The 18,069-nt window shown below is 49.1% G+C and overlaps 1 protein-coding gene across 1 annotated transcript in view; it reads left to right on the forward strand.

Moving 5' to 3' along the window:
- Nucleotides 1–7,686: 7,686 nt before the first annotated feature.
- Nucleotides 7,687–18,069, forward strand: part of LOC142257470 (uncharacterized) — a 38,322-nt gene continuing 27,939 nt past the window's right edge. The window contains exons 1-3 of the mRNA XM_075329600.1: nt 7,687–7,804; nt 7,886–7,953; nt 8,155–8,257. Coding sequence (XP_075185715.1) covers nt 7,720–7,804; nt 7,886–7,953; nt 8,155–8,257 — 256 coding nt within the window. The 5' untranslated portion in view covers nt 7,687–7,719. The remainder of the gene's footprint in view (nt 7,805–7,885; nt 7,954–8,154; nt 8,258–18,069) is intronic.

Raw genomic sequence — 18,069 nt, forward strand, 5'->3', positions numbered from 1 at the left:
AGGGGCCTTACACTTTTTAGTGTAATTGCTTTGTGTGGCCTCCGGAGGCAGTGCTATACACCCCAATCGTCTGGGTCTCCCAATAGGAGCTAGAAGAAAAGGAATTTACGGTAAGTAACAAAATTCCCTTCTTTTCTTTACGAGCACTAGTGGAGCTGCCCAGGGGCTACAACTATCTCTGATAACCCCAGCCTCCTTCATTTCTCGTAACATTTCCTTGGCACACTGATACTGTGCGGGGGGTACAGGGCGGTATTTCTCTTTAATGGGATGATGATCACCCGTGGGGATTTGATGTTTAACCCCTTTCACCTGCCCAAAATCTAGGGGGTGTTTGCTGAAGACCCGCTCGTACTCCTGTACCACCCGGTAAATCCCATGCTTTTGGTGCGAGGGGGTGGAGTCAGTGCCTACATGTAATTTTTGGCACCAGTCTTCCAGCTGCCCCTTGGAGCCCATTGTCTTCCGCCTGGTCGGACGGGATCAAGGGTTCCACTGCTTTAATGGTATTGTTGCTGACAGTGTACAGTTTTGCTACAGTGGCGTACCGGGGCAATTTGGCCTCCTCCTCCCCACAATTCAAGACACGGACGGGCACTCTCCCCTTGCGGACGTCTGCTACCCCTCTGGCTACCAGGACTCCAGGCCTACTATCCGAATACACTGGTTCTACCAAGGCATGGTAATCCTGACCCTTGAGGCCTATTGCTGCCCGACACCATATCAACATTTCACTTCTTGGGGGTATTGCAATAGGGAGGGGGTCACTTACCCTCACACTGCCAATTTCTCCTCCGGCCAGCTCTACCTGCTGCCTTCTCATCAGGGCTCTGATCTCCCTCTGTAGGGCACGCTGCTGCCCGGAGCTGGCAGTTTCAGACGCCTGTTGCAACAAAATTATCACTTCGGCAATACAATTTTCTATCACATTTGTACCAATGGTTAGCAGTGGGTCAGATTCTTTGCGATCAATATCTACAATTATCATCCCCTGACATGGCAATTCCACCCGCCCCACTTTAATGGTTACTTCTTTGTACCCAATTTGAGGTAAGGGCTGACCATTACTGGCCACAATTGTTAAATCATCATCTGGGCCATGGTCAATGTCTGAATCAGCCCAATATCTTTTGTACAGTTTGTAGGGGATGGTTGTTACCTGGGACCCCGTATCCAGGAGGGCATTCAAAGGGATCCCATCCAGCACAATGGGAAGGACCGGTCGTCCTCCCACATACTTGCTGCGGCTGGGGTTTGAGCCGGGCTTCCTTACACCTGGGGGTTGGCTCCTGGCCCCAGGCTCGGCCCATTTAAAGGACAGCGTCGTGCAATGTGGCCCGCCTGGCTGCAGCGGCGGCAGATCGGTTGTCCTGTTGAATCATACCGGTCTGTGTCTCTGCCTCGGGTCGGCGGAATCCTCCTCTGTCGCATCCATGGGACGTAATCTGGGCTGGAGGCCAACTCGATTTTTGCAGGCGAGGGGGTCATTTGTAGAGACTGCACGGTCTTGGCAAGGGCAGCCACAGTCTTGGCCAGCTCCTGGAACTGCTGCCTGAGCTCTGCAGTGGGATCCTTATCCAGGGACTGCGCCTCAGCCCCTGCAGTGGCTCGTGTTGCAGGCACCACCCCAGGGTACGTGATAGCAAGAGGCCGGAGGGGTACTGGGTCATTCGGTGTAGATTCTCTCAATACCCTGATGGCCTGGTCCTTAAACTTTGCAAAGTCCAGAGCAGGGTTCTGCAGGACCAGGATACGCAGCTGGGTCCTGTGGGCATCTGACAGGAGCCCCTCTATGAACTGCTCGGTTAGGAGTTTGTCTCCTTCACGCACACTCTCTGGGTCCACCTGTTTAACTGCTTTCAGGGCCTCTTGCAGGTTTAAGGCATAGTCCCTTATGCTGTCTGTGGCCCGCTGCTTGCACCCAAAGAATCTCATCTTTATCTCTGCTGCGGTGCGGGTGTCAAAAGTACTCTTCAGCTTGGCCAGTATCTGGGCTGCTGTCCCTTTATCTGTATCAGGCCAGGACTTCGCTTCACGCTGGGCTGCGCCGGCTAGCTGTCCCATTAATATGCCCACCTTCTGGCTCTCAGTCAGCGGATACACCCGGAATAAGCTGTGCAGGCTTTCTCTGAAGTCGCTCAAGGTATGGGACTCCCCGGAGTACTGCGGCAGCCATTCTGCTCCCGGTATGTACGGCATGGTGATCGGCATTACCGGCGCTACAGTGGGGGCTGGGGCGACGGCGACTGGGACTGCTTCGGCCGGTGCTGCGGCGCCTTGGGCGATGGCAGCCACCTGCTCTCCCTCTGAGTCGGACATCTTCCTCCCCCTTAGTGAACCTTACCAGGCTCCGTTCACTTTTCAAATTTTCTTCTGGGTCGCGCGGGGTTAACAGCGCTCTGTTCTGATGGCGCGCTCCCTTCGCGCTCTTTGTCAGGCACGCCCCCCTTCTTCCTGCGCTCGGCGCGGCTAATGGTGGCGGCAATTTACAACCAGTACACAGTCTTTTAAGCACAATTCCTGCAGGCGCACAGTACCCGGTGGGACCGGGCACGAAATCCTGTTCGTGACGCCAAAAGTTGACTCGCCCACCCCAGGGCTATGGGACACCCGGTGCCGGGCCGGACTAGTCCGGTGGTGGCTGGGCCCGGCTCCGTGGCCCTGGTGGGTGTCAGTAGAATATGTGGCTGATGACTTTAAGTTTGTGTTCGTGACGCCACCTGTGGTATGCGGCTAATAAGCCGCCGCTGCTGTGTAAGGCCTCCGGGGTGATGAAGTGGCAGCAATGATGGTACTGCTCCCCACAGGTGGAGCGGTGCCCCGGGACACAGTTGGTGCTTGTGGAAGTCTATGGTGTTGTGTGACTAGCACGGTGCAGGGCCGACAAGCAATGAAAGAAACAGGCACAAACAGTAGTCTCTTTACCTTCTCCTCTTTTACTCGGCAGTAGTTTAGTCCAGGGAGACCGTCACAGATGGTAAAGATGGTCCGGCCGGCCTGGAAGTGCCTGGGGTGATCTTTGGCCAGTTGAGTATGAGGCCTACTCCTTAATCTTTCTTTGCTGTTTAGGACACTGCACTTTGGGTTAGCAATTGCCCTCTTTCTGCTGGGACTGGTGGTTCGTCCCTTCTTCTGTGGGGTAGACTGCGCAGGCCTCTCTGGTGCTTCACTGCTGGAGTCCACACCAGGCCCTTGGGATGCAGCTGTACCCTCAGTTTGCTTCTGGGCCAGGGGCTTGCAGCTCCCCTGCCCTCCGGATTCAGCCACCAGGGATGGATTTTATGCCCTGGCAACCACAGACTCCGATGTCCGAGTCTTCTCTATGCCTCTCTGCACCTCTTGCTTCACTGGGCCAAGCTATTCCAGCTCTAGGCCCCAGTTCCACAAGGCAGCACTACTCTCTGTCTGTCCTCCTTCACTCCTGTCTCCAGACTAACCACTACTTCCTCCCTTCAGCCAGACTTAAGGAATGCTCCCTGAAGTTCCAGGTTCAGAGCTCCCCCTGCTGGCCGGAGGGAGAACTGTGTTGGGTGTTAACTTACTGGCCAATAGATCTCCCAATTACCTCCAGGCTCAGCATTAACCCTTTGGGAGGGCAATGCTGTTGTGGCGACCAGGTCCTGGGGCGCCACAGATGCCTCTTGTTATGGATTGGGAGCTGTACTCAGCCAGGTGAATGCAGCTGGGGAGGAGCACCCCATCGCCTATCTCAGCCGGAAACTGCTGGACCGAGAAGTGGCCTATGCAACTGTTGAGAAGGAATGCCTGGCTGTAGTATGGGCCCTTAGGAAACTAAGGCCGTATCTGTATGGACGAGAATTCACTGTGGTTACTGATCACAATCTCCTCACCTGGCTGAATAGAGTCTCTGGGAACAATGCACGCTTACTACGATGGAGCCTGGCTCTTCAACCCTATAACTTTACAATACAATATAGAAGGGGCAGCCAACACCAAAATGCAGATGGATTGTCCAGGCAAGAGGAGCCCTGAGTCAGGTCCACCATGTTTACGTGTACTTGACAAGCGACCTGTTGAGGTCACTAGTCCGTACACAAATTGAGGGGGGAAGGGGTTTTAACAGAGTGTCCCTCCCCCGCCTGTGCTCATGTTGTAATAGTCTATCTATCCTTGAGTGTCCTCTATGTACTATTGGTGGGGGATTGTTTGTTCTTCTCAGCATGGGACTTCTCCAATCCACAACTTGGTAAACAGAACAGAGCCAGGAGTCTAAAGTCCATTCATGTATCAAGTGTCTAGGTGGAGTTGGACTCTTCTGCCCACCTAAGGGGCTGATCCCAGGAGAGAAGAACAATGAGACCCATGTTAGTTCAGTTAGTTGAATCTTGGCTGGAGAAGGACTAGGATCTATAGCTGAGGCTGGATCCTAGAGCCTGTGTATGGACTGTTACAGATTGGAGATCAGTGGCAACGTGGGATTGTGTTTTCTTGTTCACCCTGTTGGACTCAAGGAACTCATATAAAGACCATTGCCATATTTTCCCTGGCGTTGGAATACCGGGAGGCGCCCCTGGATCTTTTGTTTTGTTGTGGACTCCTTGCAGACTTTAAGGATCCATATTTATGTTTGGTGCTTTATCTTTGTGGTTCCAATAAAGCCCTTTGGATTGTTCCTTGGCCTGGCGTCCCTTACTGCTCTGCCGCATACCCAGTCACAGCCACGTCCTTCACTGAGGGATCCCTGAGTGTGTGCGACCCTGTTGGGAGTGCACGGCTCTCGCTTGCTCCTCTGAGCCGGCGTCCATTTTCCCATCCTCGTATTCAGAAACTGCTGTGCAAGAATCGCGCCACATCGGGGATTTATTTTTATTATTTATCATGACTTTCGGCATGCTCTCTTCTTCACTAGTATACTCTATCCTCTGTGAGCTCCCACTATGGGTGCAACAGTAAGTCCTGGACTATACATTGCGGGGGGAGAAAGCGACACACCCTGAATTACACATGGGGGGGAAGAGAGACAGACCCCGCACTACACATGAGGGGGAGAGAGAGAGCGACAGACCCCGCACTACACATGGGGGAGAGACCGACAGACCCCGCACTACATATGGGGGAGAGAGAGAGCAACAGACCCCACACTACACATGGGGGGAGAGAGCGACAGACCCCGCACTACACATGGGCGAGAGAGAGCCGGTTCGTGCCATGATGAGCACCAGCCGATCCCGGATAGTCGGCGGTCACTGCTGGTGCCCGTGAAAGTCTGTTAGTGAAGTGTCTCCGCACTACACATGGGCGAGAGAGAGCGACAGACCCCGCACTACACATGAGGAGGGGGAGAGAGAGCAACAGACCCCACACTACACATGTGAGAGAGAGAGCGACAGACCCCGCACTACACATGGGGGAGAGAGAGCGACAGACCCCGCACTACACATGAAGGAGAGAGCGACAGACCCCGCACTATACATGAGGGGGAGAGAGAGAGCGACAGACCCCGCACTACACATGGGGGAGAGACCGACAGACCCCGCACTACACATGGGGGAGAGAGAGAGCAACAGACCCCACACTACACATGGGGGGAGAGAGAGCGACAGACCCCGCACTACACATGGGGGAGAGAGAGAGCGACAGACCCCGCACTACACATGGGGGAGAGAGAGCGACAGACCCCGCACTACACATGGGGGAGAGAGAGCGACAGACCCCGCACTACACATGGGGGAGAGAGAGCGACAGACCCCGCACTACACATGGGGGAGAGAGAGCGACAGACCCCGCACTACACATGGGGGAGAGAGCGACAGACCCCGCACTACACATGGGGGAGAGAGCGACAGACCCCGCACTACACATGGAGGAGAGAGAGCGACAGATCCGCACTACACATGGGGGAGAGAGAGCGACAGACCCCGCACTACACATGGGGGAGAGATAGCGACAGACCCCGCACTACACATGGGGGAGAGAGAGCGACAGACCCCGCACTACACATGTGGGGGAGAGAGCGACAGACCCCGCACTACACATGGGGGAGAGAGAGAGTGACAGACCCCGCACTACACATGAGGAGGGGGAGAGAGAGCAACAGACCCCACACTACACATGGGGGAGAGAGAGCGACAGACCCCGCACTACACATGAGGGAGAGAGCGACAGACCCCGCACTACACATGGGGGAGAGAGAGCGACAGACCCCGCACTACACATGGGCGAGAGAGAGCGACAGACCCCGCACTACACATGGGCGAGAGAGCGACAGACCCCGCACTACACATGAGGGAAGAGAGAGCGACAGACCCCGCACTACACATGGAGGAGAGAGAGCGACAGACCCTGCACTACACATGGGGGAGAGAGAGCAACAGACCCCACACTACACATGAGGGAGAGAGAGCGACAGACCCCGCACTACACATGGAGGAGAGAGAGACGGTTTATGAGTAGCTCCTTTATTCTTGGTCCTAAAATTGTCCAGTTTTTAAAGTATTCCAGTCGCCCGATCTGCTGCACAGTCTCCTCCTCAGATCGGATTCAGTTGGTGCCGACAGAATAGAGGGAAGACGACATCTTATCTTTTCAAATAATTTCCCTTATTCTCTGCAGTTATTTTTTTTGTGTTCTTAGTTGATTTTTCTCAACATAATCTCATCCTCATTACAATAAAGGATCTTCTGTCGTTTTCTTTTGATTTTTCCTGATTGACCCATAAAAGATGAATAAGGACAAAGACCAAATTATGGAGAAGATATTAAACCTGAGTCTGGAGATAATCTTCCATCTTACTGGAGAGGTGAGAGGTTCTGATGTCGTCACATTACATCATTATCTATGGGAATAACAGAGGATATGACCGGGGAGGTGAGAGGCTCTGATGTCATCACATTACATCATTATCTATGGGGATAACAGAGGATATGACAGGGGAGGTGAGAGGTTCTGATGTCATCACATTACATCATTATCTATGGGAATAACAGAGGATATGACCGGGGAGGTGAGAGGTTCTGATGTCATCACATTACATCATTATCTATGGGGATAACAGGATATGACCGGGGAGGTGAGAGGTTCTGATGTCATCACATTACATCATTATCTATGGGGATAACAGGATATGACCGGGGAGGTGAGAGGTTCTGATGTCATCACATTACATCATTATCTATGGGAATAACAGAGGATATGACCGGGGAGGTGAGAGGCTCTGATGTCATCACATTACATCATTATCTATGGGAATAACAGAGGATATGACCGGGGAGGTGAGAGGCTCTGATGTCACCACATTACATCATTATCTATGGGGATAACAGAGGATATGACCGGGGAGGTGAGAGGTTCTGATGTCATCACATTACATCATTATCTATGGAAATAACAGAGGATATGACCGGGGAGGTGATGGACTCTAGAAATGTCTGTAGTGATATTATTAATGTCTCCACACTCAGGATTACACATTAGTGAAGACCTCTAGTGATCGCTGTCAGGCCCCTGTGTCTGAAGGACGGGCAGGAACCCTGAGCCCAATCCCGGGGCCTCCACCTCACCCCCGGATTCATGAGGACATCAATGACCAGAAGATCCTAGAACTCACCAACAAGATGCTGGAGCTGCTGACTGGAGAGGTGACACTGCTGGGAATGCTGGGACATTATACAGGACGGCACTGGAGGATTCTGGGTGATGATGATATCATTGTGTTGTCAGGTTCCTATCAGGTGTCAGGACGTCACCGTCTATTTCTCCATGGAGGAGTGGGAGTATCTAGAAGGACACAAGGAGCGGTACAAGGAGGTGATGATGGAGGAGCCCCAGCCCCGCACATCACCAGGTAATAGACAGGACTGAATACACCCGGCCTATAATTATCTGTATGTAATAATGATGTCCGTCCTGTCTGTGTCTCCTGCAGGTCTCTCCAGTACGAGGACGACCCCAGAGAGATGTCCCGCTCCTCCTCCTCCTCCACAGGACCCTCAGGTAGATGGAGATCTCCCCTATGAGGTGTAGACGGCTGTGACCTCCTTGTGTTCAGTCTTGTTTTCTCCTCCAGTATTAGATGTTTTATACTTGTGTAATGAGAGCGGTGGAGACGGCAGGATCACCGCTGACCACAGACCTCACATGTCCGGATCTTATCTCCATTATTCCTGGGAACTTTTAAAATATTTTGTTTTGCAGCTTTTGGATCCGGATAAAGATCTGAGTAAAATTAATTCTCCAGAGAGAAATGTGAGGGGCGATCAGCGGAGTAACGAGGAGATTCCTACAGTTCACCGCCCCGGTGAGTACAGACCACCCAATAACGCACACAAGTCACACATTCCTATTTTCCACTCTTTGCTGTGTCAGTTTCTCCAGCGGTATATTAACCCTTCATGTACAATACACATGAAATGTGAATGAATCTGGGATCCCGGTGCAGGTGATAACACGGGATGTGCAGTTATGTTATAGAGGAGAAATACAGCTGGACATGAATTCTGCCGATGTGAGCTAGGATGAGCTCCAACTCTTTCCTATTATCCGCGGTCAGGGCTGATGAGGGGTTTCTCCAGTTTAGGGACCAATAATCCGTTATCTATCACACTGATGTCAGTGTGTGACAGATACAGAACATGGAGACATAAAATTAGGGTCCAGTGTGTTTTAAAAAAAGAATTTAGGGGGTTGTGACCTGGCTATGTCCCATCACGAAGCATGGGACTTTCCCAGTCGCTAGGACAACCACTGGGGGCAGCACCACATGGGGTAGAAATACACTAGAACAGAACCTTCCTGGGCTCAGCTTGGGGTAACACCTAGCACTGACAACTGGAGTTTGCGTTTGTCATTCTTCATGGGCCCGTGGCTTGTAGCAGGAGGCTCGGCCCAGGTTCCGTATAGCAACTGTGAGACACTTCACTAACAGACTTTCACGGGCACCAGCAGTGACCGCCGACTATCCGGGATCGGCTGGTGCTCATCATGGCAGTGGACTGTACTCTGGGGCAGCGCCTGAACAACTTGTGAGTAATTGACCTGCCTCTCATTTACCGGTGCCGTCGCCCAGCGTTGCGGTGTGAACGGAGACTACCACCACCCCCGTACTCCATCATCCTCCCCGGGGTAATCCCGCTCCGCCTGTGGGGAGCGACACCATCCCGGCTGCACCCAACATCTGCCCCGGTGAGAGATCCAGCAGCGGCGGCCGCATACCTGGCCGTGTATCACAGGTGGCGTCATGATCATCTAATAGACTTTTCTAACCGTCACCCCCATCCTGCAACTACCGCCTCCATCCTTCCTACCACCCTTCGCCATCCCTTCCTGTATGCCTCGGGGCAACGGGACTGGGCCAAACCACCCCGTGATGGTACAGAGGATCTGCACTCTGGACCCGGTGACAAGTAGGTGAAAAACACCTGCCCCGTGGGATGCTTCATATGGATGATACCGAAAATAGGAGCTGCAGAAAAAATATTAGGGTACGTTTCGTGCCAGAATCTGTTAAATCCAAAGACCTTCCTTGTACACTACAAACCATCTTTAACGAGATCCTAGGCGAACCCCCTAACAAGATGTTGGAACTAGATAGAGCTCTTAGGGCCCTGGTCCCTAAACCTGTGGAAAATGACCACCCGAGAGATGTGATATGTAGAGTGCACCGCTATATTCTGAAGGACCCTATTATGCTCAAGATCCACAGTGGGGCCTTAGTTTCATTTGAAGATGGACAAATCCAAATTGTGCCTGATTTGTTCTGTTTCACTTTGCAAAGGCGGAAGTCCCTGTAACCACTATTGGACATGCTTTGCTCCTCTGACATCCTGCACAATTGGGGCTTCCCATTCCGCCTTCAGGTTCGCTACACAGGACGCATGCAAATCCTTTGATCCCCCTCTGATATGCCTTTCTTCTCTGCGGCCCTGGACATCCCCTTGGTTGCCATTGAGGACTGGCTACACTTTTTGATGGGACCGAGGAATGCTGTGCCCTCAAGTGATCAGCAGTGCACTCTCCGCCTGGGTGGAGGGGGGCAAACAGTTTCTCACCTCCCTTGATGGGTCGTTTTCCATTCCACATGGAATTGCTGGACTGCCCCGTCACCAGATCCATTTGACGGAATCGAATTCATACCTACTATTGCAGGAGACGCACTTCAAGAATGGCTATCTCCGCTGCTTCAAGGATAGGTACTATACCAAGTGGATACACCGCTCCAATCCAGAATCAAAATCAAAAGGGGTATCAGTAGGTAGCCATGAGGTTTTAGGCACAAAAGTCGACTATAGGGGTGGTTTAATTTTTTGAAAATAAGTGTTAATTCTTCCCTTTTCACCATTGATAATTGGTATTTGCCTAATAGAGACCCGGCGACAACTTGCTCCTCCCTCCTGTCCTCACTGGCTGACTTTGCAGTGGGGATCCTCATCGTAGGCGATGACCTGAACTTCACTGTTGACCCTAAGGGCTCATTCACATGACCATTCCGTTTGTCCTGGTCAGTTCCTGTTTTTTTGCGGACCTACTGACAGGACCATCTTTTCAATGTCTTTTGTGTAGGATCGGATGGCACATAGAAGCACTTCCGTGTGCATTCGATCCTACAAAAAAACACATCGGATGCCGTATGTCCATTCCGTTATTATGGAACATGTCCTCTTCTGCAGTGCGAGCAGCTGTGGGGATGATGAGTGTTGCTGTCAGGAGGATAGTAAAGTTCATTACCTGCGGTGTTTCTGACCGCCGTGTTCTTAAATCACCTCTCGCGGGCGGCCCAGACTGTGACTAGCGGTGACGTCACAGGCCGCTCGCGAGAGGTGATCTGAGAATGCAGCGGTCATTGAACTCAGTCTCCAGCGCTGACATCAGGAGTGCAGCGGTTTCCATCACCGCAGGTAATGCACCTAGCTAACCTCCTGAAGTCAGTGCTGGTCATGCCCTGCAGTGACCTGGGCTGACCTATTGATGTTAGCTCAGGTCACCACACTGCTCCGCCAGCCAATGGGGAACATTCTGTTCTTCATTGATTGGGACAGTGAGTATGGATCGTCGTGGGACCCCCTTATTGGATTACGCCAGACCCGGATTTGTTTGTTCTTTCTAATTGGTGAAAATCTTTTTTTTTTTTATTTTATTTAATTTTTTTATTACTTACTAGGTCAGTGATGTCGGGTATCTGATAAACGCCGTGACTTCACTAATGCCAGGGCTTGATGCCAGGTGACATTACACATCTGGTATCAACCCCATATATTACCCCGAATGCCACTGCACCAGGGCATCGGGATGAGCTGGAGAAAAGCACCAGGATTGGCCCATCTAATAGATGTGCCACTTCTGGAGCGGCTGCGGCCTATAGGGCAGCTGTTCTGATGTGACTGATAGACTGGCAGTTTCACAGAGGCTCTAAACAGTGGGTTGGGGTCAAGCAGGATAGCTCAGAGATACCATTACACTACTTTCTGTGGACTAGTAGGGGAGGGCAGGGTTCGGGTGGAAAGGGAGGTAAACTTTCTTTGTACAGTTCGGGTGGTATGAGGTCAGAAGGTGCTCTCTTTTGGGGCACGGCCCGCTAACCAACCTCTTAAACAACTTGGAGTCTCCCCTGGGTCTAACTTCTAGACGTTTTTTGGGGTTTAGGTGTTCTGAGGAACACCGTTTTTTCCATGTTCTTCTAGGAAGCGTATTGCCAAACTACAATGTCCTTTTGGCCAACAGGCAAGATCTTTGTTAGAATATGTTCAGCTGAAATCCTTTTTATCCACTCAGGACAGGGAGAGGATATTCATAGCCCCCCCCACTCAATTCAAAAAGCTGTTCCTACGTAACTCTCCACCTGAACATTCCATCTCGTTTATCTATCCAAAGGGATTCGACTGACAGGCCCAACTTTATCTCTCTGTGGAGGGAGGAGCTAGGGGTCGACATTTCTGAGGATGGGTGGAACAGGGCATTTCTCTGGTCTCTCAAATTATCTCTGGCATGTGCAGCTAAGGAGAAAAATTAAAAAAATACTTACCTGGTGGTACCAATGCCTGTCCACGTTACATGCTATTTTTCTTTCAGTATCTGACAGGTGTTGGCAATGTAATACAGAAAAAGGGTCGATGTTAGATATCTGGATGTTGTGGTACACTGCAATCATTCTGGGAGTCAGTATTCTCCGTATGCCAAAATGAGTTGGAAAGTGTGGAGGATCTCGCCCAGGTGGCCCTTCTCTTTGTGCTCGCAGAAGAGGGACCTGCTGCGCTTCTGCTTAACTGCAGCTCGAATGATCATTCCTAGAGGCTGGAAATGGATATGGTGTCCCACTTTGATGGATTAGCTAGAGGAGTTGGCCAGTCTCTGGAGAATGGAGAATCTCATGGTAAAAATTGGTGGATCCACTGATAAATTTATCCGGGTGTGGGGGTCTTGGATCATGTTCTTTGATTCCCCAGAGTTCCAATAGATCGTTGGGAATTCTTGAGGGTGGAGTGGCTTTCCCCTCTCGTTTGTCTTTTTTTTTTTTTCTTCCTTCTTTCCCCTCTTTCTGTCCTTCTGTTCCTCATACTTATTCCTTTTTTTGTTTGGGAGCAGAGTCATACGGCCTGTAGATTGTTTTGCCTGTTCTTCCTGTATGGCACCCGCACGCTCTGTTTATTCAGATTTCTATTCCCATTGTATACCTGTATTTTATGTATTGTCATGGGACCCTACTGAGTTGACTTTCCTGAGGTCCTATTATCAGCAAATGTAATTACTTAGGTGTCCTGTTCTTATAATATGAAGGGAATCATTTCCTCAAAGCTGTGTTGAGACCCTAATTACTTTATTATGAGGTGTCTATTTTGTCGGTCTGTTACTGTAAGTCTTATTTTACTGATGTAAAAGGAAAAATGTAATAAAAATAGATTTAATACATAAGTTATTTAGGCAGGGTTGATTGCGGTAAATTAGCTGCGGCTCCAAACAAAACACTATTTTAATGGGAGAATACTAAAATTGCTGCTATCTGAGAGTGTTAGTACTTATAGAGTTCAATGGCGTTGGGTCGACCAAAGTATCTCACAAAAGCCAGTTACGCAGCAGTTGATGGCTTTCAATTACCTGGTCCAGTCCCAAACAAAACACCATTTTAAAGGAAGATTTCTAAAATTGCTGCTATCTGCTGCAAGATCAAACAAACAGTCCCAAGGGATGATTCCAATACATTCTATTCTGTAATAAGAGTTTGCTTACGTACGTACCTAATTATACATGCTCAAGTCATGCGTTAAGGGATGGGGAAGTGGACATGGTGCTGAAGTTGGTCTTTTTGGCTGTGTGACAGGGCAAACTTTGCCTGCTTCTGCAGGAGGACCTCAAACATCCCCTTGTTCTAAGTTCCTATTTTACATAGTTACATAGTTACTTAGGTTGAAAAAAGACCTAGGTCCATCTAGTTCAACCTTCCTCCACCAGTTCTACATTTAGTCACTAAGTCATTTATAACCAACAATGTTTTGTGTACTGGAAATCATCCAGCCCTGATATAAAAGCTGTTATAGTATCTGCCATTACTACCTCTTGTGGTAGTGTATTCCACAGTCTGACCGCTCTAACTGTAAAGAACCCTTTCCTATTTAGGTGTCGGAATCGCTTTTCTTCCACTCGCAGTGAGTGCCCCCTGGTCCTTAGTACTGTCTTTGGAAGAAATAAGTCATGTGCCAGTCCTTTATATTGACCACACATGTATTTATACATATAAATGAGATCTCCTCTGAGACGTCTTTTTTCTAAGCTAAACATATCTAACTTTTTCAACCTGTCATCATATGGGAGGCCTTCCATTCCTTGTAATAGTCTAGTTGCCCGCCTTTGAACTGACTCTAACTTCTGAATGTCCTTTTTAAAATGTGGAGCCCAAAACTGGATCCCGTATTCCAGATGTGGCCTTACAAGTGATTTATAGAGGGGTAACAATATGTTGGGATCACGGGATCTAATCTCTCTTTTTATACACCCTAAAATCTTGTTTGCTTTTGCAGCTGCTGCTTGACATTGAGTGCTGCTGCTCAGCTTATTTGTAATGAGAATACCCAAGTCCTTCTCCTGTTCTGTAGTCCCAAGTTTACTTCCATTTAATGTATACGCAGCTATAGGATTACTCCGTCCTAGGTGCATTACTTTACATTTATCAACATTAAATCTCATTTGCCAAGTATCTGCCCATTCTGACATCTTATCCAGATCTTTTTGTAATATTGTACTATCCAGGTCAGTTTTTAATATCCTACATAGTTTGGTGTCATCGGCAAAGACTGACACTGTACTATCAATCCCATCCACAAGGTCATTAATAAAGAGAGTAAAAAGAATCGGTCCAAGCACAGATCCCTGCGGCACCCCACTGCTGACTATAGCCCATTTAGAGAATGTACCATTTATGACTACTCTTTGTTTCCTATCTTTTAGCCAATTCCTTACCCAGTTGCATATTGTGTCCCCTAGTCCTTGCTTCTGGAGCTTTAGTATAAGGCTATTATGTGGTACAGTATCAAATGCCTTTGCAAAGTCCAAATAAATAACATCAGCTGCATTACCAAAATCCAGGTTTGAACTTACCCCCTCATAGAACCCCAACAGGTTGGTTAGACACGACTTATCTTTCATGAATCCATGCTGTTTGTCAGTTATCATATTATTTTCTGCAATATATTTTTGCATGTCATCCCTTAAAATGCCCTCAAAAACTTTGCATACTACTGATGTCAGGCTTACTGGACGGTAGTTGCCTGGATCTACCCTCTTACCTTTCTTAAATATCGGTACCACATCAGCAATCCTCCAATCCTGAGGCACCAACCCTGTTACAAGTGAGTCTAAAAAGATGAGATACAGCGGTCTGTCGATTACGGAGCTCAATTCCCTCAATATTCGTGGATGAATGCCATCTGGCCCTGGGGATTTGTCAATGTTTAATTTACTCAGACGTAGGCGTACTTCATCTTGTGTTAAATTAATTATATCGGGTGGTGGACTTTGATTTTTCACTTGTTGAATGATCCCTGGTACAGTCAGTTCCTTGGTGAATACAGATGAGAAGTGCCTATTTAATATCTCAGTCTTTTGTTTGTCCTCTATAACTAACTTGTTATTATATTTTAAGGGGCCAATACTATCCTTTGTTTTCCTTTTGGCATTAATGTATTTATAAAAGATTTTGGGATTTATTTTAATGTCATTGGCGATTTTTCTTTCAGTAGCTAATTTTGCTTGTTTGATTTCTTTTTTACATTTCCTATTGATATCTTTATACTCCTGCAATGCTATTTCTGTATTCTCAGCCTTTAAGATTTTAAATGCCCTTTGTTTTTGTTTTATTATACTTTGTACAGTCTTATTTATCCATAGTGGTTTCTTTTTATTCCTGGACATTTTATTACCAGAGGGTATACGTTTTTTACAGGACTCTAGTAGTATATCCTTAAACTTACCCCATTTATGTTCGGTATCCCAGTTACCATGACTTTGTCCCAATCTACACATTTAAGCTCTTCCCTTAATTTGTTGAAATCAGCTTTCCTAAAATTCCAGGTTTTAGCATTCCCCCTTTGAAATGTTCTATTGAATATTATGTTGAAGCTTACCATATTATGATCGCTGGTGCCCAAGTGCTCCCGGACCTGTAGATCTGAAATTGTATCCGGTCTATTTGACAGGACCAGATCTAGCAAATTATCTCCCCTGGTCGGTTCACCTACCATCTGAGAGAGGAAATGGTCTTGAATGGTAGATAAGAACTTACAGCTTTTAGCAGAACCAGAAGATTCTATGTCCCACTGTATGTCTGGATAATTGAAATCCCCCATAATAAGAACCCGATTATTATTATTAGCTGCCTTTTCAATTTGTTCCAGCATTTCACCCTCTATTTGTTCAGGTATGTTAGGAGGCTTATAGCAAACTCCAATTAGCATTTTTCCATAGCATTTCATGCTATGAGGGCACAGTACACCACTGTTGAAACCAGAACAGTGCGAGCACACGGTCCATTCTCACTAGCCAAGAGGCTGGACCACATAATCCTCACCGTGATCCTCCTTCCTCCCACCATGACTAGTCCCAGGAGACAAGTCACCCCACACGTGAACACTCAGAGGAGCTCTTTACCTTTCCACTCATGGCTGCCTCTGGCCTCTCACCGTGCATATTTTGAGAGAGACATGAGGAGGTCGTGTGCGATAATTCCCTAATATTTGAGCAGCTGTGGTCAGAAGAAGCCGATGGTGGGAAACTGCAATTACTGTCTCCAGAGGTGGATGATGATGAGACACAATTGTCATCAGGTCAGGTTAAAAGCGAATGATACACATGTTCATAGCCGGCTTTAGGCATGTGCGAGTTGTGCGCCGCACAGGGCGCCGGCAGGCCGACAGCAAAGGGGGCGCCTAGGGAGCAGCTGTTTACTTTCACTTTGCTGCTCGAGCCCCTCCCCCCTCCTCTGTGCCCTGCGTCTGGTCTCCTCCCGCTTGGCACAGCCTCAGGCAGGGGGCGCCCTCCTCTCCTCTACCTACACAGCCTCCTGCAGAGAGCGCCCCTCCCCCTTCCTCTGTGCCCTGCATCTGGTCTCCTCCCGCTCGGCACAGCCTCAGGCAGGGGGCGCCCTCCTCTCCTCTCCCTACACAGCCTCCTGCAGAGAGCGCCCCTCCCCCTTCCTCTGTGCCCTGCGTCTGGTCTCCTCCCGCTCGGCACAGCCTCAGGCAGGGGGCGCCCTCACCTGCTTTCCGCTCTGTGTTCTCTCCTGTCTTTACCATAGAGAGGGGGAGGGGCAGCAGCTCTGTCGGAGATGCAGTTACAAAAGTCACACTGAACTCCTGGAGCCCAGGAAGTGACTGTGAGTATAACATGCTGTGTGTCATCTGTAATGTATCATGTGCTGTGTGTGTGTGTTATGTATAACATGTGTGTGTCCTGTATACTGTGCAATGTCTGTCTGTATATCCGTCTGTCTGTCTGCCTGCCTATCTCTCTATTATATACCTGTCTATATATCTCAATTATCTATCCTTTATCTATTATCTATCTATTTATTATCTATCTATATCTATTATCTGTCTGCTTATCTCTCTATTATATATGTCTATATCTATGTATCTCTATTATCTATCTATCTTTCTATTATCTATCTATCTGTCTGATATCTATTTGCCTATCATCTATCCAGCATCCGTCTGGTACAGACACCAGTCAATGCCCCAGAAAGCTCTCTTAGGCTGCTTTCACACATCCGGTTTTTGCAGTGTGGCTCAATCCGGCTCCAAAACCTATGCAACAGAGGCGGCGAAAAAAACGGATCCGTTGCATATGTTTTTCCATGCGGCCCATCCGTTTTTTGACGGATGTGGCTTGATACTGAGCATGCGCAGTGTAAAAAAACGCATCTGGCGGCCGGATGCAGTTTTTGCTGCAGGACGCCGCATCCGGCGTCCATAGGTTTGCATTGTAAATCGCGCCGGATCTGGCGCAATGCGGTTTTTGCTCCGCACAAAAAAAGTGCCAGGCAACGTTCCATCCGGCCGCCGCATGGGATAAATATGCCGCATCCGGCAAAAAACGGACACAACGCAAGGCCATGCAGCACAATACGGCGCTAATGCAAGTCTATGCGGAAAAAACGCAACCGGTGGCAAAAAAAAAAAACAGTTGCGTTTTTTCTGCAAAGCGCTGTATTGTGCCGCTCAGCAAAAATCGGATGTGTGAAAGCAGCCTAACTGAACAAGGGACCCACCGGCAGGGGCACCACTGGCATCAAAGATCCAGAGCTCCGACCCAGAACTTCTTGGCCGGAGCCCCAAGTCTTCTGCAACCACCGCACTGAACTATGTCGGCGTCACCCCGATACAGTTCAATCCTGTGACAGAGCACAGAGCTCCCTGCTCTATCACTGTCCGTCTGTTAAGCCACAGACCGCTGCAGGCCTGTGTCTTAGGAGACCGTATATCCACAAGGGCACTGCAGTGACATCATTGCATCGCACTGCCTCCGCAGGCCACCATAGAAGAAAATATGGAGGCTGCGGTTCTGGGAATCAGGATTAGGTGAGTATAATTTTTTTTTATGTCTATATGGGATCTGTGAGGGCTCCTG

The sequence above is a fragment of the Anomaloglossus baeobatrachus genome, chromosome 1 (genome assembly GCF_048569485.1).
Source record: "Anomaloglossus baeobatrachus isolate aAnoBae1 chromosome 1, aAnoBae1.hap1, whole genome shotgun sequence".
Classification (NCBI taxonomy): Eukaryota; Metazoa; Chordata; class Amphibia; order Anura; family Aromobatidae; genus Anomaloglossus; species Anomaloglossus baeobatrachus.